At 37.9% G+C, this 24,911-nt stretch overlaps 1 protein-coding gene across 7 annotated transcripts in view; it reads left to right on the forward strand.

Annotated features, from left to right (window-relative positions):
* slc44a5 (solute carrier family 44 member 5) overlaps positions 1 to 24,911 on the forward strand; it is an 81,097-nt gene that overhangs the window by 11,282 nt on the left and 44,904 nt on the right. For 5 of the 7 annotated variants that reach the window (XM_031899843.1, XM_031899844.1, NM_001126670.1 and 2 more), the window contains 1 exon segment: positions 24,705 to 24,753. In XM_031899843.1, the coding sequence (XP_031755703.1) occupies positions 24,705 to 24,753 (49 nt within the window). 7 annotated transcript variants of the gene reach the window in all.

Consider the following 24,911-nt stretch of genomic DNA (forward strand, 5'->3'; position numbering starts at 1 on the left):
TTATATTGCAAACTGGTAAATACTGCTTGGTAAAAAGCAGTATTACAAAGATGTTTACGAAGATGTAAACCACTGGCACAAAGGTCTGTTAAGATATGCTTAAAGGAAAACGAAATCCTAAAAATAACGCTATAAATGCTGTTTTTTTAAATGCTGAACTTACTATACCAGCCTGAAGGGTCGGCATCTGTATAACAGTGGTGATCCAGGCTCTCAAAATTGTCACAGGAGCTCCCCATCTTTGATTCTGTTAGAAGTGTCAGTGACACTCACATGCTTTGGGCAGCTGCTGGGAAGCTAAACTTAGAGGTTGTTGCAAATAATCAAGCAAAAAATGAGGTTTGTCATTAAAACTGTTGCTACAGGGCTGATTATTAAAGAGATACTGACATGAGAAATTCAATTTTTTTTTACAACTATCATAACATTGTCTTTGCATGCTATTTATAATTTTACCATAAAAGTTATTTGCCTGATGCTTTTATATTACCCATCCCATCCCTGTTTTCCTCTCTGAGGGGGCTGGTAAAACAGTCAGGTTTTAGAACTTCAAGTAAAAATTACTTACCACAGCAGGCCTACCAGTGAAACATTATCAACATGAAATATAGTTTACTTTTAATATACATTAATATATTGAAGGACAGTTTTTTTAGTGTCAGTATTACTTTATATTGTGCTGAAAAGTGTCTAAGCTGCAATGTAATGGGAATCTTCAATAAATTAATAATTACCCATCTATCATGACTTTTATATTGGATGCATATAGTACATTGTAAGTGGGTCCCTAAGGTGAGGTAAGTGACAGCAGCACAGAGCATGTGCAGTGGATCAGCAGAGGTTATTTGGGGCTTCTTTGGAGACACAGATCTTCCCGGCAGTGGTCGCCTTGGGCTGGTACAGAGGCCCAAAACATAATGTACAGCATTTTGGGCACTATTAAACAGACAGATAGCATGCATACATCTTTTTCACATATGCCAAATTCATGTAAAAAATGAGGTATATTTTGTTTGTTTTGATCTATTTTTTTTTATGATTTTAATGAGTTTATAAATAAAACTTATCAAGCACACAGTTTTAGAGAGTTCTGACCTAGTTTCATGAAATATATAACATAATGCCTGGAAAGTAGGCTACCAGAAACAGTGATTGTGCCATAAACCCATTAGCGCAACATGCTTTGTCACACTATTGTTATTCCTATTTACCCATACATAGATTATAATACCAAATGTATTCAGACAACTTCCTGTCCAACATCTCATTTGGATATTAAAAGACCAGTTAATGCATAAAGTGGAAACATTTTTTTTTAAATATTTTTATCTGTTTATCCAGGATCTAGAAATAAACTGTATATTGGAAACAGATGTCCTATTATTACAAGAAAGTTTTTAATTCTGTAGTTCTGGGAGCCATGAATGTTATTTGACATTTGTTTTTCTGCCTGTGTAAGAACTAAAATTATTTTTGGGTTCTACAGCATATCTGATATCTGTTCTTCCAGTTTCAGCATGAATATTGATGGCTACACATCTTCTTTATATAAACTATTCGAGCAAACTCACCAGTGCACAGTAACAATATATTTAATGCATAGAAAAAAAACCTTTTAATTTTTTGGTGTAACTGCTACTTTAAAGGAGAAGGAAAGGCTAAGTCACTTGGGGGTGCCAAAATGTTAGGCACCCCCAAGTGACTTTAATCGCTTACCTTGTACCCCTGGCTGGTGCCCTGTTAGGAGAAAACTGCACCAGCCTGGGGTACCTGTTCCTTTCGCCGGCTAATTCCCAGGACCGGCGCAAGCACTTTAGAGTGAAAAGCTGACTTCTCTGTTAAAGTTTGGCTTTTTCACTCTACTGCGCATGCGTGCGCGAGCGAAGCAGGAAGGAGGAAGCACTGCAGCTACCCCGGGCTGGTGCTGTTCTCTCCCAACAGGGGCACCAGCCCGGGTAAAAGGTAGACGATTTAATTCACTTGGGGGTGCCTGACATTTTGGCACCCACAAGTGACTTTGCCTTTCCTTCTCCTTTAATATAAAGTCTTTCTTTTGTTGCTATAACAGTCTTTATTCAGCTTCAGGAAGATTAGTGAAGTTCAATACTGATGTAGTCAGATGAGGCCTAGCTTCCAACTGACATTCAATTTCATTCCACACATTTGTGGATGTGAGGACTCTGTGCAGTCTAGCCAAATTCTTCCACTCCCATTTTAGTAGATCAAGAGAGCTTTATCGTACTAAAAGAGGTAAATGGCCTTCCCCAAACTTGCCATAAAGTGGAATGCAATGAATCGCAGCTAAAGGGTACATTTTTAGTTGAATGACTCCTTAGCCAAGCGTTATAGTTGGCATCATGCATTCAGACACGTACAGTTCTTTTGACATCTGTTTTATTATATATATTGTAAGAATGTTTAGCACAGCATAACCAAGCAGCACTATATAAATTAACATATATTATTTGGGGCAATCCAAATAGTTCTTAAACAAAAAATTTTTAAAAAAAGAGTGTAAAAGTTCCAGCAAAGACATTTGAGCAGCAAACAATTATTGCAGTTTATTAATGGAGCCCACCTGAATAAACTTTCGTGGGGCATTTGTGTATCCCCTGCTAGGTTATATTTTATACTTGCCAGCACTACCAAAGGTAAAAAATGGGACCTTGTTATCCCTGAAAAAGGACTAAACAATTGGCAGGTATGATATTTTTTATCCTTGAGGTATAAATACCTCATATTCGTTGAACACATTCTTATACACTATTGCATTTTTAATGTTTTACTGTTTTTACCTGCAATAAGTTAATTGATCTCTTGGCCAGTATGACACTTGATGCCAGCATTATTAATCCGATGGATGATAACAGTAATAGGTGATGACAAAATAAGTAATATTTAAATAAAAAGAATTCTTTAGTTGGTGCCATTTCCTTTAAAGTTGATGAAATAATTGCACAAGCCTGTTTTTGCTAAATAGTTTGCACATCTAGGAGTTTTAGAAATTTGAAACAATACTTTAATCTGACATTTTGTAGTCTCTGATGATCAGTTTACAAAAGCGGGAAGACTGTTAGCCTTTTCTCATGAGCAAGAGCTAGCACCATACAAATGCTCATTGTTCATCACTAAGAAGGATTGTTCTGATTGTGTTCAGAACAAACTGCACATTTGTAATGGTTCATAAAATGCATAATGCATCTAGAGATACAAACAGAGGAATAAACAATAGTGGCTTAGTCATTAATTCTTAAAGGTCACTGTACTGTAACTCCATTTGTCAATATAATATTAGATGGGGTGCCACAGCCTTTGCATGTTTAGAAGAGGAGAACTTCTGAACCTTAAACATTGTTAATCAGTGTTAAATCTCTGCTCACGAATGGGTGTTAGTAAGGGTTTGTATCAGTGTATCAGGGTGTGTATCAGTAACCACATAAAATTCTGTCACGTTTTTCTGTATTATATTCAGTTGCGTTACATATATGCAGCTATAGGGACCCTGTTATTGAAACTGTGACCATTAACTTCTTTCATTTCTAATTTAAATGATCTTAAAACTCTTTGATCTTAAAACTCTTTCCAGAAAGGTGTATGTAAATACAACCATAAACACTTACAGAACTGCTGCTCTGAGTCCTCAGTGAAAAGAAACACCACACCTATTTCCTTTTATTCTGTATACATGATATCGTGTGTCAGACTTCCTTCTCTCTGAAAAATCCTTTAGGGCATGGCAGGAGCCTGCTCAGTTTGCTACTCTCTCCTCTCTCCCTTTCCTTCTGCTCTCCCCCTCCTCTCTCTGCTGTAATCTGAGCTGAGAGCTGTTCCCAGCCTGCAAGTCCTGCCTGGAAGTGAAGTCAGACCAAGCTCAGATGGCTGCTGCTATCTTAAACAAACAGAGGAAGCTTCCAGGGCTATTTACTCAGATATGGTAAAGCATTGCTGCAATATATACATAATATTCTAGCTTGCACAGCAGTGAGTCTAGTCTTTTCTCAATAAAATGCCTTAGTGGCTTTCATTTTCCTTTTAAAGAATTTGCATTTGCCTGAAAGACCCTGATCTTCCTCCATGTGCTGGGTTATTGGTCCAAAGTATAATAAAGTGCAATTTGAGACACAAATCTCAAAGTATTTTATGCACAGTGCAGTGTTTTCCCCATAATTCCAGCATAACTGTGGCTGAGCACAGCACTGTGTTTTCTACAATTACATCCAATGTGTTAAAATGAAATGCAACTGTGGGTTCACGCTTGTTAGACTGGGAGTTGTGTCATAACTAGTTTTCAGTGTTATTATGACACCCAGGCCTGCATTTGTGAGAAGGCCACAAAGGCCTGGGCCTAGGGCAGCAAAGTTTTAGGGACGGCATGCTGCCCACTTACTGGGTGCTGCACCAGGGACTGTGCCAGCTTTAAAATCTCCTATCCGCCGATTGGTTTTCTCTGTGTGCAAGTGAACACATACACACATGCAAGTGGAAAGGGAGGGGGTCACAGGCCAGGTGTGCGTATGCAGGCCTAGGGACACAAAACTTTGAAATCCGACAGCAGCATGGGAGTCACTGGGTGCAATTCTGTTGTGCCGGTTAATGCACTTTACAGATGGAACCCTGGAATTTCAGCTTAAAAGTGGTGGTTGCTTCTTTGTCACTTGGCACAAGTGCATGATTTAGAAGTGGATGAGGAAAAAAGTAACTGGTGCCCAATACACAACTAAATAGAAAGTACCTGTAATGAATGCTGCTATTCCATTTTGAAGCGTATGCACTTGTCACTCGATTCATAAATGAGCCCTAATAACTCTTGTTTCACTGATTATTCTTCTTTGTCCACATTGTATAGAGTTGCCATTATTGATTTATATATTTGTTTTACTCTATCCATATCTATTAAATAAGAATATTTGTTGATAGGATTATAAATAAATCATAATAATGAAAATCTTAAGAAAATAGCTTTTCTGCAAAGGCACCAGGCAAAATGAAACCAGCCCTCTATGCATTTTTATCACTGTTTCTTAATAACCAATACCTTGTTCCAGCCTCATAGAATTTGTGTCACACAAGACATTTTCTGCACCAGTGGAGAATATGCAATACCACTGAATTCTACCCTGTGTCCAAAGTAAATGACTCTTATTTTTTCAAAACAGTAGCGTTTTGTATTTTCTCTCACAACCTTATAATATTAAACCTGTTTCAGTAAAGAATTCAGCTTGCTGTTGCGGCTTCAAGAGACTTACAGTAAGGTGAGATCACAGCCTTTTTTTGGATGGATGATATCATTAATTTATGCACATGCTTAATATGGGATGTTTGCTCACCCATCGCATAGAAAACTAGAGGTCTTTTGAATGTTAGTCCTAATATTTTAAAAAGGGCCAAAAAACAAAAGGTTCAGCAGTGCTAGTTAGGAGCCAGGGGTAATTAAGGATTTAAGCCAGACAGTGACAGGTTAATGATAAAATGAGCTCATCCATTGTTACTGCAGCATCTGTCTCTAACAATATAACTGCCTTATAGCAAATACAGATCATGATTTACTTAGCACCAGCCCCTATTACCTTACAGTGAGTGTGAATTTACTGTACAGTAATTGATGACCAATCAAAAACACATTTTTACTAATAATCAGTAAAGAAAGTCTTAATTTATAAATGTGGAGAAAATGATCAATTTCCATTGGCTCTCAGATAAATCTTTTGTCCCCAGATAATATCACAACTGTACATTTTATTTATTTTTGTTTCCAGAGGGCTGTTTTAGCTCTGTATGAAACACTAATTACCAGGTTGATTAACAAGGCTGTAGACTACAGTACTGGAACACTTGGGACTGGCTTGATGTTTTTGAAAACGGACCAGCCTTGGTAGCCATTGATAAGCATGGGCCACTAAGTGTGATGCAGGGCTCTTTTTGGTTTGGGATATTATCGTCTGTAATGTTTTTTTTTTAATCCACTAATTTTTAAATGAAAACTACAGATAAGTAGTGATGAGCAAATCTTTCAAAAGATTTGCGACATGCAGAAAAATTAGCGAAACAGAGAAAATGTTGCTCGTAGCGAATTTTGCCACAGCAAATTTTGTCACCCGTTTTGCGGAAAAATCCACCAATGGAGAAATGTGGAAATTTGCTGTGAATCCATGTCTGGCTAAAAATTTTGCCCATTACTACAGATAAGTAAATATCTGAGTATATCTTATATAATTGGTTTTTAACCTTTAGTTTCACATACTTATTTTTCTACAGAGAAGATAAGGTGCCATTCTTTATATTGCCTTCAGGATGTAGCAAACATGTCTCTAAAACAGGACTGAGAAGAACAAAAATGACAAATATGTTATTTAAAATGTTGTCATGAGATGATGTGTTAAGGTGATATTCTTAGTGAGCATAATATTAAACAAATATATATATAGTTACCGTATATATACTCGAGTATAAGCCGATCCGAATATAAGCCAAGGTACCTAATTTTACCTAAGAAAACTGGAAAAACTTATTGACTCGAGTATAAGCCTAGGGTGGGAAATGCAACCGCTACTGCTAAGTTTCAATAATCAAATAAATAACAGATAAATAAATAGATAAATTTAGGGAAAGAAAAATGCTACAGCAGCAGACAAAAGCAAGTTTGGGAAGGCTAAGGAAGCTGCCATACTAATTATCAAGTACTGGGACCCCAGTGTACAAGTCCCACCTTAGTACTACAATAGTAGTTACAAGGGCAAAATAATTCTTGATGCTGGACTTAGTACAAATTAAATTTTTGTAAATAACAAGTTATTGTACCAATTACTTACTCTGGCTCGTTGTGCAGATTGATGTGCAGATGTAACGCGCTCGTTGCGCGCACCCACCCTCCCTCCCTCCACTTGTGTCCGTGCATACCTCCCTCCACTTGTGTCCGTGCATACATACCTCCCTCCCTCCACTTGTGTCCGGGTATACCTCCCTCCCTTCACTTGTGTCCGTGCATACCTCCCTCCCTCCAGAGAAGTCCAGTTGTTTTAGACTTAATTCTACTAGATACTGTATATCATGACCTGGATGAATGAGAATCTTCTTAGACAGATTGGTTACTTTGAGCACTTGAAGCTGTGCAGAAATGGCCACTATAAAATATAACTATGTTTTGCATGTGGATTTTGCATCACAGTGCATTTTCATTGTTTGAAAAAGCAGATACTCATGTAGCTGACAATACCAGGAAAAGAATGTATATAAATTCCTACAATGCACTGCAGGAGTTTGTTTTTTCTACTGTTTCTGCTACAATTACAAGTGTTTATCTGCTCATAGAGTTTTATTTGGTTTATAATCCTAACTTCATGTCTAACATCATCTCTATTTGATAAATGCTAGGCTGATCAGGTTATGGGTGGATCCAGGCAAACACTATTTCTGAAAGATAGTTATGCCGATGGGCCTGTTTTGATACATTCTGTGTGAACTACTTCCAAATATCTGGTAGGAACTGCTAGTGGATAGGTGCGTCTTTATATTTTTCTTTTGTCAGGCATTATTTGGCCTGATGATCATCCTCTGGTAGGAAAACATTGGGTTCCTATTCCAAGGAGGGTTTTTGTCCGTTTTTGTGATCAGAGTAGGTGAGGCATTGAATACTATATCAGATGTTAAAAGTAAAGAAAGGAATATCTTTCTGTATTTTAAGCTACACAGATGCTACAGGTTAAAGGCATTTCATTACAGAAGATAAGCATATGCTGGCTAAAAGGATTTAATTTAACAAAAATACCCCAGTCTAACCTGGCATTGTCTGCTCTTTAAATTTATACTGTCATGATTTTTACACTGTTCTTTTTATTTCTAAATTACACTGTTTACATGGCAAATAATTCACTCCATTCCCTCACCATTTAACATTCTATTCTTGAACCAACAAATGCATTTTATTCAAGTTGTAATATTGGTGTGTAGCACATTAAAACTGCTTTCAAGCAGCTATTCCAACAAGTTATTGTTTCTACTGCTTAATGCAGGGACCTCCCACCTTTCTTGCTTCTGAGCTACAGTCAAATGTAAAAAGACTTGGGGAGCAACACAAGCATCATAGAGGTACCAAATAAGGGCTAAGATTGGCTATTAGGTAGCCTATATGCACACTATAAGCTTACAGGAGGCATTATTTGGTAGTAAATCTAGTTTTTATTCGACCAAAACTTGCCACCAAGTCAGGAATTCAAAAATAACTACTTACTTGGGGGCACTAAGAGCAACATCAGAGGGGTTGCTCATGAGCCACTGGTTAGGGATCACTGGCTTAATGTAACTGAAGGAGTCTTGAGCTGGACTTGGATTTTTTACTATTGAGTGCTTATCTGATATCTACCACTTTTAGCAATACAGGTGCCAGGTGGCTGCTGTCTTGCTACATTGCCATTGTTCTGCTGATCAGCTGCTGGGGGGGGGGGGGGGGGGTGATATTACCCCAACTTGGAGTAAGGCAGTAAAGAGTGACTGAAGTTTATCAGAGCACAAGTCACTATTAAAGTACTGTATTCTTTAAAAGACAGATTGAAAACATTTGTGAAATACACCTACTGCATGAGTAAGTAATTAAGGGTCAGCTATAATTCATGGGAATGCAAAGAGAAAGATGAAGCATACAGCTAAACGGAGTACTAATAAGCCACGCAGCATGAGTACTTTATTTTTAGAAACCTGACCCATTCACACAATTAGCTGGAGTCACTTAAAATGCTTCACAAGAGATTTAAATATATTGTTGTAATAACTAATACTACCTTTATAATTGCTGAACTTTGGAGTTTTGACGATTGTGTCTCCCCCCGGCTACGGACTCAGGGCAGGAGCACCTGCGTCAAGAAGCAGATCATTTGATTTTTGAGAACGGGGAATTCGACCCAGTGAGGGATTTAAAGGACAATGAAAGGTTAATATAAATTAAAAGTAAGTCTAAAGGCATTCTTTTTAAGTACTTACTGCATATCTAAATTCCCAGATCCCTGCTTGCTTCTCTGAGATATGGTGCTGGCAGCCTAAAGCAGTGTGAAGACTACAGTGACATCACTGAAATCTCTCTGTCCTTCCTGTAGGCTGCCAGCGGCAGCCTTCCTATTCTCTGAGCATGTGTGTAACTTGATCCTGTCTCCTTTTCTGAGCTACACATACCCACCAGCCAATCAGAAGCGGATCTGCCAGAAGGGAGGGGGGAAGGGAATGAAACACATGTGCAGTATGAAGCAAGGAGGGAAAGGAAGGGAGAATACCTTTTTAGAGATGGCTGCCTGTTCTAGAAAATGTGAAGTAAGTGTGACTGAGTAAATATTTGATTAGGTGAGCCAAAAGTGTGGTGTTTTTACTAAACAATAGGAGGACCATTGGGCAGTATGCTTTTTACATTTTGACTTGCATTCTCCTTTAAAACTCAGATGCAGGGTCCGGGGCAATTTGCACTTGGACCATAGAATTTAACTGGTGAAAGCCCTGGGGTGGGATCTATAACTGTTAATATCGAATGGATGCCTGGAGTATATTGTATATATATTCCTAAATTAAGTGCTGTGAATTAAGTGATTTGTTTTTGTAATAGCTAAGGTAGCCACCTTCTCTGGAAAAAAAATACAGGCCTTCTTATTTCTGATTCATTTATTGCATTAATATTAAGAATCATTTTTATTGCCTGGGCTTAAAAAATACTGTTCAGCTGGCAAACCTATTCAAAGCTGCCACAAATACTGTACGCTTATGCAAAAAGCATGTGTTTTGTAGGTGCTCATTTAAAATCAAATACATGAAAACCGTTATACAGAAAGCTTTGAGTTACAGGAAGGCCATTTCCCTTACTGTCAATTTGAAGCAAATAATTCTAATGTTTACCTTGTTCTCTGTAATAATAAAGCAGTCCCTTATACAGATGTAGTATTGTTTATCCAGAATGCTTGGGACCTAGGGTATTCTGGATAAGGAATATTTATGTAATTTGGATCACCATACCTAAAGTCTGCTATAAAAACATTTAAATAAACCCAATACAGAGCTGTAAATCCCCCTCCCCCCATTTTTGGGGGGATTACCCAATTTTGTTGGGTCTCCCCTCGTTTAACGTCCTCCAATAGCATTCTCCCAATTTGTATGAAATCTCTCTTGTGTGGCGTCATCTTAGGCAGTTTCACAAATGCATTTAAGAAGATTTCAGCTTCTTTTGGACTTTTGTGTGTGTAATGTCACTTCTGGAAACGTGTGAGCCCTGTGTGACATAATTTCCGGGTATCATGAAAAACTTTCAGCTGCACAGTCCCCCTAAAAAGCAACAAGTTGACAGCTCTGCGAATATGATTGTTTCACCATCACTATGGATTCATGCTGCTTATTTACCATCTAGTACTGGGAACTATTCCATTATTATAGAAAAAAAAATTGAGAGGGAGATGGACTTCCTGTAATTTGGAGCTTCCTGGATAACAGGTTTCTGTATAGGGGATCCTATACCTGTACTTGATCCTAACTAAGCTGTATAAATTAATATTGATGGTAATACAATCCTATTGGGTTTATTTCATGTTTAAATGATTTCAGACTTACGGTATGGTAATATAAATTACAGAAAGATGCATCTGGAAACCCCAGGACCCAAGCATCCTAGAGATCCTAGAGAACCCCTCTAGGTTTAGTAAACTTGTAGTTAAGATTTGCAAAGTATACTTTATGTATAGACAGGGCTGCCATAGGGGGGAGAGGGGGTACTGCTGTGCCAGGCCCGGTGAAATGTGCTTTAGGAGGGGGCCCTGCTGCATCACAAAAGTTATGCCAATTGCATATGGTACGTATAGGGTTACTTTACTACTTTCCCAACGTGTGTAACTTCCGCAAAAACAGCCTAGAATCTTAAGAAACGTACTTATCTTGCCTAGAAACTTATCATAACTTGTGTACCAAGCAAAAGACAATGCAGAGAAGCATGACGGGCAGGCAGGGGAAAACTCTTTTGATCACCAATGTATTAAAAAACGAAAGGTGAATTACACTGCCCCCCAATGGACTGACTTATTAGCACATGATTTATTAATTTTAATTTATATGAACTATATGAGTAACATCAGGTGTTTATATTGCACACACAAGGGGCATAGGCAGAATTGTGTTTCTGCATGCATGTGTACATGGCGGCCCTGTGAATATAAAGTTAGATTTATCTTTGAGTCAGGTATTACCTCACTTTTGAGAATTCTATTTTGCAGCTAGAGGCAACTAAATATGTTTGCTCCATCTTGAGCCAGAAAATGCTCTAGTGAGAACTAACATTTCTCCTAAGGGCACTACTGTTTTCTTTCCATTTTCTATTGTCTTCAAAGTGAAATGGTTTAGATGATTTTTCCATTGAAGTAGAATTATAACTATTTAATGCATATATATTTTACAGGAGAGTCAAAAACTCTGAAATTAATTCTCTTATAATCTAAGGTCCCTGTTTCATTTGCAGAGACACAGACAATATTCTTAGCTAAAAACTCCTGAGAAACCCAAGCAAATGCAAAACACGCAAACCCTTTGAACCTTGAAGTCTAGTGCTGCAAGGCTGCAGTGTTAAAGGGGTAGTTTAACTATAAGTTAACTTTATTATGTTATGGAATGGCTGATTCTTATCAACTTCTCAAATGTCTTCATTTATTATTTCTTATAGTTTTTAAATTATTTTTCTTCTTCTTTCTCTTTTCAAATGTCAGATTAGGGTCAAAGACTCCCAGCAGCCAAAAAGTATTGCTCTGTGAGTCTGCAATTTTATGGTTACTTATTAAGTAACTTATTATTATTATTTATCTTTCTATTCAGCCCATCTCTTTTTTATATCCAGACTCTCATTTAAGCCACTGCCTGTTTGCTAGGTTTCAGATACCTGCTGAAATTCCAAACTGGAGAGCTATAATAGAGTAATAGTTTTTTTTTTAATTATTTTAGGGCATCCATCTAAAGTAAAAAATTGAGATGGGTGTCTTTTGGTAGGGAGTGAACTATGCTTTACTGTTTTTTTTTTTTACCTTATTTGTAGCAAGCAATGTGGACTGGGGTGTGCGAGTCCCACTGGGGCTGCTACCCCAGGGGCCCCGCAGCCCCTCAGGTGCCCCTGCTGCTCTGTGTTTTGTCAATCTGATGCCATCCGTGGAAAAATGCTTGTGGAGTTTAGTACAAAGCTCACGTGCAAACGTATATAACTATAAGGGGAATATTGTAGTATAAAAATGATACAAGGCAATCTAGTTGCAAAGTGATACATGTAGTTTTATCAGTTGAGAAACCCCTCCCCAATAAACAAACAGTACCTATGCTTTCATTCCTACATAGCTATGAATTTACCAAGAAAGTTAATATTTACACAAGATACAATATTGGTAAGTATACGGATAGCGCATACAAGCCTTCATTATCCATCAGGGGTGTGTAGGGAAGTTTTATAGCAAAATACAGTATTACCTGTAAAAGACAGACTAGCTCTTGCTTTATCCACATTTGAATACACAGTAGTTATATACCAGTTACTAAAGGGTTAATTACCAGCATCTATTATTGTCTAACTGATCCAGTATTTTATCATAGTGCTCAATTATCAATTAGGGGTCTATACGAACTGTGTTGCATAACAAATTCAAACTTAGTTTTAGCATATTACATGTAAGCCTTTTTGGGCAAGGCCCTCTTTATCTCTTGTATCGGTTATCAGTTGAATTTTTGTATGTAATCTGTATGTTTAGTGTATACACCTATTTATTGTACAGCGCTGTATTGTACAATGATGATGATGATGATGTTAAGTTAAAGGGATCACCTATGCTAGAAATGACTTATGGTATTCCTTTGTAAAGGTGATATCAAAGTACAGGAATTTTTCCTGGTATTAAAAATGGCCATTACTGCCCAATTTGGGTGATCATACAACACATTAGAGACAAAGGAGACCATGCTGCAGACTATTTAAAGTAAAGGACATTTTTTCATTGAGGCTTTTATAGGCTACCACTCATCATGACAAGAGAATGGTAGTCTTAAATAGGTTACAAAAAGATTGTAATTTAGTATTGGAGACCTTGGCCCATAAAAGTGTGAGATTGGATTTAAATATAAAAACAAGGGACAGTATCCCTCCTTGTTCAACATGAGTGCAGTTAAAAGGCTTTGTGCAGAACATACATTTCTGCATGTCATTTTAAAGAAGAACAAATGCCTAACTAAGGAAGTAAGGTAGAAATGTTGTACATTATGTTTTTTGCTTCTGTACCAGCACAAGGCACCCACAGCCCTTTAGCAGGGCAGATCTGTGCCCCCAAAGATGCCCCCAGTAACCCCCCATCTTCTTTTTCTGCTGATTTACTGCATATGCTCTGTGCTGCTGTCAGTTACTGAACTTAGGGACCAACTAAAAATATACTGTATATATGGTATATAAATTTCACAATATAAGGCTGATTAATAATTAATTTTTAGTAATAATTAATAATTAATACAGGTTACTATATGGCAGCTCAGAAACCAGTGTAACAAAATCAGATTTTAGTAATTAGCCCCATAGCATCAGCTTATATGACAGACAAACCTCATTTTCTACTTGATAATTTGCAAAGACCCCTAAGCTTAGCTTCTCAATAGCTGCTCAGAGCGCACTGAGCATGTGAATGTTGAAGACACTTTCCAAGATAGGGAGCTCCTTTGACAAGTTTAAATCATGGATCATGGCTGCTATTGAGATACTGAAGGCTGGTGCAGGAAGTTCAGTATATAAAATATACAATTTTAACAAGTAATATAAATTTTTGTTGAGTTCTCGTTTGAGGCTATCTACCTTGCATGGAGCACCATGGAATTGAAACAAGTCTTTTAATCAGGAAAACTCCTGGTGGGCCCAGGTGCTAGTGGGCCCTTCTGTTCCTAAACATTTGTGCTGTTTCATGGTCATTTTTGTATAAAAACAAAAAGACAGAATAAATGGAAGAATACATTATAGTATGTAATGAAAAAAGAGTAGGAGAGTAAAGAGGCTACATAAAGAGAAAAATACAAGTTAGGAAAGTGGGCCTATGGTATGGGTTTTCTGGTGGGCCCCTGGCATCCCTGTTGCACACTGTCTATGAATTTATATACATTATACTATTTGAATCATTAGTTTTTTTGCTGGCAGAGAATGTTTAACAGGATAAGTCATCTTAACCTGCTTAAATGCAGTAGACAATGGTATTCTAAGTCTATTTGCCATTGGTTTTTATTTTATATTTGTTGTTGTTTTTTTAATCAGCAGCTCTCTATTTCTAGGACCCTACTGGCAGCTGTTTGGAAGCCAGAATGGAAGATGAGTGGCGGAAATACATTTATAGTAACAGTTAGGTTTCCTGGGTCCCTGACAATCAGATGGAATTTTAAACTGGAATCTGAAGTGAGGCATAATAGGAAAACAATTAAACATTAATGGAAAACAAAATTAAGACAAGTTGAAAAGTTGCCAAGAATAGGTCAGCCTATATCATGCTATACGTTATCTGAAAGGTGCACTTGCCCTTTACACAGGCACAGCAGAAACTCACAGATCACTCCTAAGTGAGAGGTAGAAATTATGTGAACATAACCATAGCCCTGCCTCCCTGTAGTTTCCTACTCTTCCTGGAGCAGACGGTGCCTCTCAGCCAGGTTTATTTATAAGTTAGTTAAAGAGGCAATTGTACGTATGCTCGTGCACTGGAAACTGCAGCTAAAACTTCACCTAAAAATAGCTGTGAAGAGAGAAAGCTGTAAGGAGAAGCATGGCAACTGAAGAGAACTACTATGGGAAACACGGTAACATATTAACAATCATTCTGCTAAGCTTTTATGTCACTGACTAAAGTGCAGCATGGAAGGGATTACCTTGACTTTAATCTGTTAATTGCTTAAGCAGATACAGTTTATTAGCTACTCAAGAGTAGACTCAAGAGATGTGTGAAACCTAATTTTGTCATCATCACAAAATGTATTACAGTATTTTCCTAGTGTGTGCTTTTTCTTCTAGTTCTCGGCCACCATAAAGTACATACTGTTTGTATATCAGAAAGAGCTACAGTGTCCGGATAAAATGAGCCTTCAACTGCAAATTCTGTTGTATGAGAAAGATTATATGCTGGCTTTATCACTTAAAATAATTCACATATTGCTGCCTTCATAGAATCTTATAAAATATAAATTTTCCTTAATTCTTGAATAGCAAACATACAGAATAATTCTGAAAATTAAAATTAATCAGCGGTAAAGGTAGTCAAAGTAAATGTATGACAAGGGCAGTTATATTCATATTTTTGGGGTGGGGGGTAGTTTTACAAAACAGTAATATCTAGGTATTACTCAGGCTTTACATGTAATGAAATGTGGTGCATTTAATGCAGGTTTATTTCATGGTCTTCCACTGTAATGTGAAGGCAGGTATAACACAGCATGTTCATAGGTACCAGAATACACAGAAAGGAAAGCCGTAATTAATTTAGTGGATAATACCCCATACTGTAATTTATATGGATATTAAAGGTTACTGAGGCATACCATGACCAACTTCTATAATGGCATGAGGCCGCAGGGAGACAGCATTTATACAGGTCATGGAACAGCATCCATCCATCCTGACTATTGCTGCAAACAGTGGACTCTCATTGACAGGGACTGCTATAGGCACACACAGAACTGCTATGCATAATAGCACATCTTGATTATGCTTGTTTTATCCAAGATTATGCAGTTGGCCCCAGGACTCACAGCTTCCCAAGCCCCTGGAATTTTCAGATCCAGATGCTCTGAGCAAGGACACCCTGTGGCACTGAAATATTAGCAATAAATAGACTGCCTTTTTATTTTGCAAGAATTCCTGAGTACCCTGGACTTCTTTGCAGTCAGGTACATGTTTGGAGGTGGCTACTGATGTGTGTTTTGATGTTTTCAAAACAACTAATGCTGAGTGCTGTGCTTTACATAGTTAAAATGTTGCCATGATAGTTTAGTTTTTGTAGATACCTCAGTGATTATAAATGGAACAAAATGGCAGCATTATTATTATCAACACATATTAATAACGCCCCAGCATATTCTGCAGCACTATACAGTAAAAGGGTGTGTGCACTGAACATATAAAGTACATAAAAGAACATATTAGATCAAAATAATAAAATAAATGATAAAAGTGAGCCCTAATCAATAGAGTTTCCGATCTAAAAGAAGGGGGTATGAGACATAAGGGGGCCAATTCGTTAAAGGTCGATAACGCTTATTGCATGCTTTTTTGCGTTAAAAAGCATGCGATAATTAAGTCCCGATTCATCAAAGTCATTTCACATGTGTTAAGACGCATATCGCATGCGAAAAAAAATGCACTATCGCAATGCGTTATTTAACTCGCATTGCATTAATGCTCGCATAGACATAATACTAACACATGATTCACAAACACATATGAAGCGTTAAATGCGCAAAATATCGCATTAGTCTGTGGTTTGTGAGCTTTTGGCTAAACAACATGGACTTTGCAGTGGGATTTCTTCAAGTATGTGTTGGCCCTAGAGCAGGGATCCCCAACCTTTGTTACCCGTGAGCCACACTCAAATGTAAAAAGAGTTGGGGAGCAAAATAAGGATGTAAAATGTTCATGAGGGTGCCAAATAAGGGCACCCTCATGCCCCCAAGCCAGGAATTTAAAAATAAGCACCTGCTTTGAGGCCATTGGGAGCAACATTCAAGGGGTTGGTGAGCAACACGTTGCTCACGAACCACTGGTTGGGGATCACTGCCCTAGAGTGATGCATCCTCCAGTTTTCACGGAAATGGTAATTTTCACAAAAGTAGTTTTCCAAAAGTAATGGTTAAGTGCGTAAAATCGTGCGCTAATATAGCACACGGCAAAATATATTGCGCGCAAAATAACACACGCGGCGGGAAATAACGCAAGAAAAACATTCATCGCCTGTTAAATAATGGAAAGAACATTGCGTCTTAATTATGACGCCTCTGTCCTTTTAGTGAATCGAGCGTTAAGTAGCAAAAAATAAGGAGCGATAAAATTTTTAATGCATGCTATAAATAGCGCTCGTTTTATCGACCTCTTGTGAATCGGCCCCAAGATGTGGTGATGGGCAAGATCAGGACCAAAGAAAGATGTGGCATTGCATTTAGCAAGTGGTAGCAGAAAGATACCATGGTACTTAAACATTTGAAAGCTTGATACATGTGTTTAACACAAATTTTAAGACAGGGTATTTGAGATTGCTTTAGGAGCTGGTGTAAATGATCCCCTCAAGCTTTACATTGAACTTATAAAATACTGGTGTGTGCCTAGTCCGTTTTCATTAGGCAATTATTTTGCCATTCATGTAATGTGTCAACCTTGCTATCAGCTCTAGCAGAGAAAGATGTGATTCATAATAGGCACCAACAGTGTGTAACACCAAAGATAAATATAGGAGAAGTCAGTGACATTGTAATTCAGCTTGTGAAATACATTAGAGTACAAAGTCCATTTGTTAATAAGTTACTATTCCCAAATCAGTGTTTAAAGCCAGGATCTACTGTGTTACTCTTAAAATGACATTTAGTGCTATATTCTTAAAAGCAATCAGTGGCCTGTTAAAAACATACATACATACTACACCTACTCTATTTTAACGTTGTTGCAATTTTGTTGTTTTCATTTTCACAGAGTAGTTTTGTACACCTTCATTTCTCTGAAAGCAAATGCTATATTCATTTAACCTTATTATGTGCTAATCAGCTATGCAATATGAGTAAGTGATGTATAAGAGGTGTATAGTTTTAATGTCATTAAGCCTTACTTATAAACAGGGGTATTTCTTGCTTACCTTTTCATTATCAGAGTGGGTCATGGGTAGGGGGAGCTGGATTGCTAGTGTAGAGAGAGCTATAGCTTTTAGGGTGAAGACACACATAGCTACTTAGTAGCAGCTACTCGTCACGGCTACTAAACAACAGAAAATACCCTGCCATAGACAATACTGAGAATTGCCTCTGCTAAAACACATGTAGAGACAGTTATCAGTAAATGATCAGCATTGTCTATTTTAGTAGCCACAACAAGTAGCTGCTACTAGTAGCCCTGTGTGTCTTCACCCTTAGGGCTCTGGCACACGCGGCGGCGCGATTTCGGCAAATCGCTGAAGTTGCCTCGCGAGGCTTTTTCGGCGATTTCCCGAAATCGCGCCGCCACGTGTGCCATCCCACCGGCGACTTACATTTTCGCCGGTGGGATGGCAGGTCATCGAAACTCGGGGAGATTAGTCGCCCGCGAACAGGGAGATTTGTCGCGGGCAACTAATCTCCCCGTGTGCCAGAGCCCTTAAAGTTGACAGAGGTGGCTATTTGCGCCCCTGATAACTGGCAAGGTTCTCACCTTGCCTTGTAGCAGAAGCTACCCTGCTTATAAACTCAAGTGCAAATATTTGGACAAAAAAGTTCACAAAATGCTTTTGGCAACTTGCAGCTATATACCCATCCTGTCTGCTCTAATGAAAAGTGCACCAATACTTTCATGGACACTAGGGAACCCTGGAACTACTTTCAGCTTGGACTTAATTCCAAAGTTTCCTTAATGTGTTTCATTAGTAGACACAAATGGCTTGCAAGAAATTAATAGGAAACTAATACTATTAATTTCCCTGTGTACCAAAAGTCACATAATTGCTACACAAACACAGGGGAAATAGTGTGCCACGTGCTTAAAATTTACCAAAATAGACACATCTTTGCATCTATATTAGTTACAGTGAATGCAACTTTGCAGCCACCCACAGTTCTAAGAAAAAATTTTAATTGTGGGTGAAAATAGATGATTTTTTCTACTAGCTTTTTTATGCCAGTGGAGGAAATGCTGTGTGTACCATTAGTATAAGATCACCTGAGAGCCACCCCGGTAACAGTTTGATGATGTGTTGGATCTCAGTAGCAGAGAAAGCTTGGGGCAGAGTCTGTGCTATGAATGTCCATTGCCTTAAGGCTTCAGGGCCCTTGACCTGTTGAATTAAGTCAAAAAAACAAAAGTGCAGCATTTCTAGAGTCTTGTTATAGTCAGACTTAAAGTTAGAACTTTGTTTGGTTTGGAATGTATCTGTATTGTGTGGCATTTGTGGCTGGTTACAAAAATATGCAATATTTATTTTAAAGGTCAAGTTGTAGCATTTTTCTTCAGTTTTTTGCATTAAAACATTGATGTATGAAACCTCAAACTGGGTGTAAAATCAGGTCTTATTTATATATATATATATATATATATATATATATATATACAGTTCGAGCAAGGATAGCACACCACTGAAAAGGGGTTGATGCCTGGGTGCTACTGCAGGAAAAAAAATTAAAATACAAATGCAATAGAGGCCAGCTATCACAGGACTTTTTAGAAACGACATCAAGGCCAAATAAAGGTTTACAAAAAATATTTTACATGGTTTTTATTTATCCAATGTTTCAGTTCCAAACAAGAACTTTCCTCAGGGAAAACAGCACAGTGTGTGTACAAACACTTTTAAAAGAAGTATGAACCTGTGGGCCTGTGCCTAGGGCGGCAGCTTTAGGGGTGGGAGGTGCCCATAAGTGCCTATATAAATAATATAGGGGGTGGGAGTGGTGTCTTTTGACTATATCAACCCTGTTTCTGGATTTTGCATACCTTAAAGTGGAGGCCTGACTCTTCTAGTAGGCCCAAAGTAGGATGCATTTCAACACAGCCCTGCAAACAGTGTTTTTGAAACATGTTTTAATTGGGGAGGCCTTATATTGATGTATACTTTTTTTTTTTCAAAGCGCATAGGGTGCAAGCACAGTGTTACATTGCTTCTAGCAGTGGTCTTATTTCTAAGTGCACAATCTTACATATTTTCCCTTTGTTCATATTCTGGTCAGAAAAATTGCTTTAGATGAAATAGACCCTAGGCTGTGTGTCTGTATGTGCGTGTGATTGGGAAATTAGTTTGTAAGTGGGGCAAGGGCTGATGTGAATGATAAACAATCTCTGCAAAGCTCTGTATAACATGTCAGTGCTATTTAAATAAAGGATGCTCTGTAAAGCACAATATAATACAGTGGAGGAAATAATTATTTGACCCCTCACTGATTTTGTAAGTTTGTCCAATGACAAAGAAATGAAAAGTCTCAGAACAGTATCATTTCAATGGTAGGTTTATTTTAACAGTGGCAGATAGCACATCAAAAGGAAAATCGAAAAAATAACTTTAAATAAAAGATAGCAACTGATTTGCATTTCATTGAGTGAAATAAGTTTTTGAACCCTCTAACAAAAAAAGACTTAATACTTAGTGGAAAAACCCTTGTTTGCAAGCACAGAGGTCAAACGTTTCTTGTAATTGATGACCAAGTTTGCGCACATTTTAGGAGGAATGTTGGTCCACTCCTCTTTGCAGATCATCTCTAAATCCCTAAGGTTTCGAGGCTGTCTCTGTGCAACTCTGAGCTTGAGCTCCCTCCATAGGTTTTCTATTGGATTAAGGTCCGGAGACTGACTAGGCCACTCCATGACCTTAATGTGCTTCTTCTTGAGCCACTCCTTTGTTGCCTTTGCTGTATGTTTTGGGTCATTGTCGTGCTGGAACACCCATCCACGACCCATTTTCAGTTTCCTGGCAGAGGGAAGGAGGTTGTCGTTCAGGATTTCACGATACATGGCTCCGTCCATTTTCCTGTTAATGCGAATAAGTTGTCCTGTGCCCTTAGCAGAAAAACACCCCGAAAGCAAAATGTTTCCACCCCCATGCTTGACGGTGGGGACGGTGTTTTGGGGGTCATAGGCAGCATTTTTCTTCCTCCAAACACAGCGAGTTGAGTTAATGCCAAAGAGCTCTATTTTGGTCTCATCAGACCACAGCACCTTCTCCCAGTCACTCACAGAATCATTCAGGTGTTCATTGGCAAACTTCAGACGGGCCTGCACATGTGCCTTCTTGAGCAGGGGGACCTTGCGAGCCCTGCAGGATTTTAATCCATTGGGGTGTAATGTGTTTCCAATGGTTTTCTTGGTGACTGTGGTCCCTGCTAATTTGAGGTCATTAACTAACTCCTCTCGTGTAGTTCTAGGATGCTTTTTTACCTTTCTCAGAATCATTGACACCCCACGAGGTGAGATCTTGCGTGGAGCCCCAGAGCAAGGTTGATTGATGGTCATTTTGTGCTCCTTCCATTTTCGAACAATCGCACCAACAGTTGTCACCTTCTCTCCCAGCTTCTTGCTAATGGTTTTGTAGCCCATTCCAGCCTTGTGCAGGTCTACAATTTTGTCTCTGACATCCTTGGACAGCTCTTTGGTCTTTCCCATGTTGGAGAGTTTGGAGTCTGCTTGATTGATTGATTCTGTGGACAGGTGTCTTTTATACAGGTGACTAGTTAAGACAGGTGTCCTTAATGAGGTTGACTAATTGAGTAGAAGTGTCTAACCACTCTGTGGGAGCCAGAACTCTTAATGGTTGGTAGGGGTTCAAAAACTTATTTCACTCAATGAAATGCAAATCAGTTGCTATCTTTTATTTAAAGTTATTTTTTCGATTTTCCTTTTGATGTGCTATCTGCCACTGTTAAAATAAACCTACCATTGAAATGATACTGTTCTGAGACTTTTCATTTCTTTGTCATTAGACAAACTTACAAAATCAGTGAGGGGTCAAATAATTATTTCCTCCACTGTATATTGTCACTATATGGTTAGGAAACTGTATCATAATAATTGTTGACTATCCAAATGTTGGTAGTTTGTGCTTTTGCATTCTATGGCAGCAGGAGATTTAAGAAACTACATCTGTTTATACTCTGTTTATACTCAGTAATAATTATTCTCACTAGAAATGCTGAAGGTGTTGCAGATATATGTGTCATCAGTAAAAGAATATATTTCTTCAATTATATAAACAAGATACTTCCAGCAGTATCTGAGAAACATCATGCATCATCATCTGTATGTGAAAGCAATCATTTGGCATTAATATGATCTATCTAGACAGTGGAGCTATAAAATGGATAATCCAACTACATTATCTTATTAAGCAAGTGCATTGCTTCCTTACTCTTTGACTTTGTGACCATGTCATATTTAGGGATGCAATGAACACATACATTTTGAATTTTGAAAAAAGTGTAAAAATTTGTCAAGTTTAATTGTCCTGAGCATTAAAGTCACGTGATTCAGTTCTACTGAACATTTAGGATTCTGAATTTTGCAGTTAGGTACTAGGTGTCTAACTATTCCCATAGCTAAAGTATACACTGACTTGTAAATGAGCAGTTCAACCAAGTTAATTTATCATTTTACTCAGAAGCTTTGGTGAGGCAAATAGAAGCATTTAAGGCACAGCAGATAGAGGTACGCATTTCGAAAAAGTCACAGTTATCGTGCGACAAGTCGAAAAAGTAGTGCTTTTTATTACTTTTATGCAGATTTTTAGATAAATGTCTGACATTGGAAATAAGGTTATCCGTGGCTTTAAAAAATATATAACAAGATAAATTTGAGTTTTAGTAAATCTGCCCCGAAGTGTTTACCAGCTGCTAAAGCACAGTATGCCAGTGTTGAGTCTAACCTACATTATATAACCATAAGTGTTAGAGTGAAGACACACAGAGCTACTAGAAGCAGCCATGGGCGTCCACAGAAGGGGGCAAGAGGGGGCACTTGCCCCCCCCTGGAAAAGTAGCAAAAAAAACAAAAACCTTACTCCGTTTCTGCACTTTCCCCTCAAGCCCGTTTTTGCTGTGCTCCGATTGGATCTTTCTTCTTGTGGATTCACCAATCAGAGCACAGCTTCCTTGACAGACAGTAAAATTGACCAATCAGAGCACAGATGCGCACAGGGATCGGGAGATTTTGCAAACTGGAAACAGAAATAAAGACTGAAAAGATGAATCTGCAGCTGTAACTTTACCTAAGAACCAACTCTCAACTTTTGCTGCAGTTTTCATCCCACAGGTACTATACACAGGTACTATACACAGGTACTATACACAGGTACTATACAGTTCTAAAGAATCACTAGCTGACATTAAATTGTTCAATTTATAATCTATCCCCTACCCTAACACATGGAGGGTAAGTTAACTCTTTCCCTCTGAAAAAGCTCATTGTGAGTTTATAAATGTGTTGTTGTTTTTTGCACTTACTATTTTTTTTTTTTTTTTTTTGTCATTGTTTTGTTCATTTATAGTAAGTTACAGTGGGGCCAATGCTGTGTATCAGTGCCAGTGTTATAGTGCCAGGGCCTGAATATCTGCCATCAGTACCCACTGCTCCTCATGGCATATAATGTGCTGGGTTTGTAAATACGGACTGCATCTCACTGTATATAATGGGGAGTCAGTACCCACTGCCTTTCTTGCTATAAAACTAACATAAACACATCTAAAGGGGTGGTTCACTTTTAAGTTAACCTTTAGTATGTTATAAAATGGCCTATTCCTAGCAACTTTGCAATTGGTCTTCCTAATTAATTTTTTTGAATAATTTGCCTTTCTCTTCTGCCTCTATACAGATTTCAAATGGGGGCCAAAAAATATTGTATTATTATTATAATTTTGTATTACTTATTTTTCCAAGTAGGCCCCTTAACTATTCATATTCCCATCTCTTGTTTAAATCACTACCTGGTTGCTAGGGTAAATAAGACCCTAGCAACCAGATAGCTGCTGAAATACCAAATGGAGAGCTGCTGAACAAAAAGCTAAATAACTGAAAAACCATTAAAAATAAAAGTGAATTCGAATGCGAACTACCCCTTTAAGCTAACTGATCCCAAACACAAATGTTTGCAGATCCCCTAACAGAAGTGCGCGTATGAATACTTTTACTACTAATACTAAACATTTTAGGGTAAAAAAAAAAAGCACCCCCACCCGCACTTTTGTACAGTATCCCTGGGAGTCAGTGGGAACGGCAAGAGGTAGTTGGGAGGTTAACTTTTTACGTCAGCAGTGAATCCACTAAGTGTCACATTAGCTGTAGGTCAGTCTGTGTATGGGCCATATTTAGCCTCCCCTAGTATCATCCTGCAAAAAAAAAAAATATATATATATATTTATCTGTTGCAGGATGATGCTAGCTTACTTGCCCCCCCTTGGAAAATTTTCTGCGGACGCCCATGGAAGCAGCTGCTTGTCATGGCTACAAAAATAGACAATTTACAGATAATTGTCTCTATGTGTGTTTTAGCAGAGGCAATTCTCAGTCTTCTCTATAGCAGGGTATTTTCTGGTGTTTAGAAGCCATGGCAATTAGCTGCTACTAAATAGCTCCGTGTGTCTTCACCCTTACTGTACTGTGCAAAAACAATTTCTGGCATATATAACACTAAGGGAAGATTTACTTAAACTTGAATTGATCTTGCTATGTTTCTTTTAAACCACGAATAAACATGTTTCCACAAATGTCATTTATCAAAAAATCAGAAGTGAAAATGCATATGTGAGAAAAAGTCGCAGAAAAGTTGCAAAAAACACAACACTATTTTGAATTGTCTCACTATTACGGCGACTCTTTCAAATTGTTGCACAAAAACCAGCATCAAAAATCTGAAAAAATCTAAACGTTTGTCCCCCCTAAATGTGACTAATGATTTAAGCAAATAGTTGACTTTGAAGGACTTGCATAATTTTTTCAACCTCGCTTTATATCCTACATTACCTAATTATGTTCTTTGTGTTTGTTTCAGGTGAACCAAGAAAGTTTGACCCAAAGTTTAAAGGCCCCATTGGGAAAAGGTAATCCTTTTTGTCTTTTAATGATTTAAATTTCACATAAAAATGTAAAACCAACTGAATTTATTTTAGGCTTAAATTGGCAGGGACCAATTATAGGTTTCTGCATATTGTTGGAAGATGCAAATACAGAAAAATACCTCTATATGTTAATATAATTC

Source organism: Xenopus tropicalis, chromosome 4 (genome assembly GCF_000004195.4).
Source record: "Xenopus tropicalis strain Nigerian chromosome 4, UCB_Xtro_10.0, whole genome shotgun sequence".
Taxonomy (NCBI): Eukaryota; Metazoa; Chordata; class Amphibia; order Anura; family Pipidae; genus Xenopus; species Xenopus tropicalis.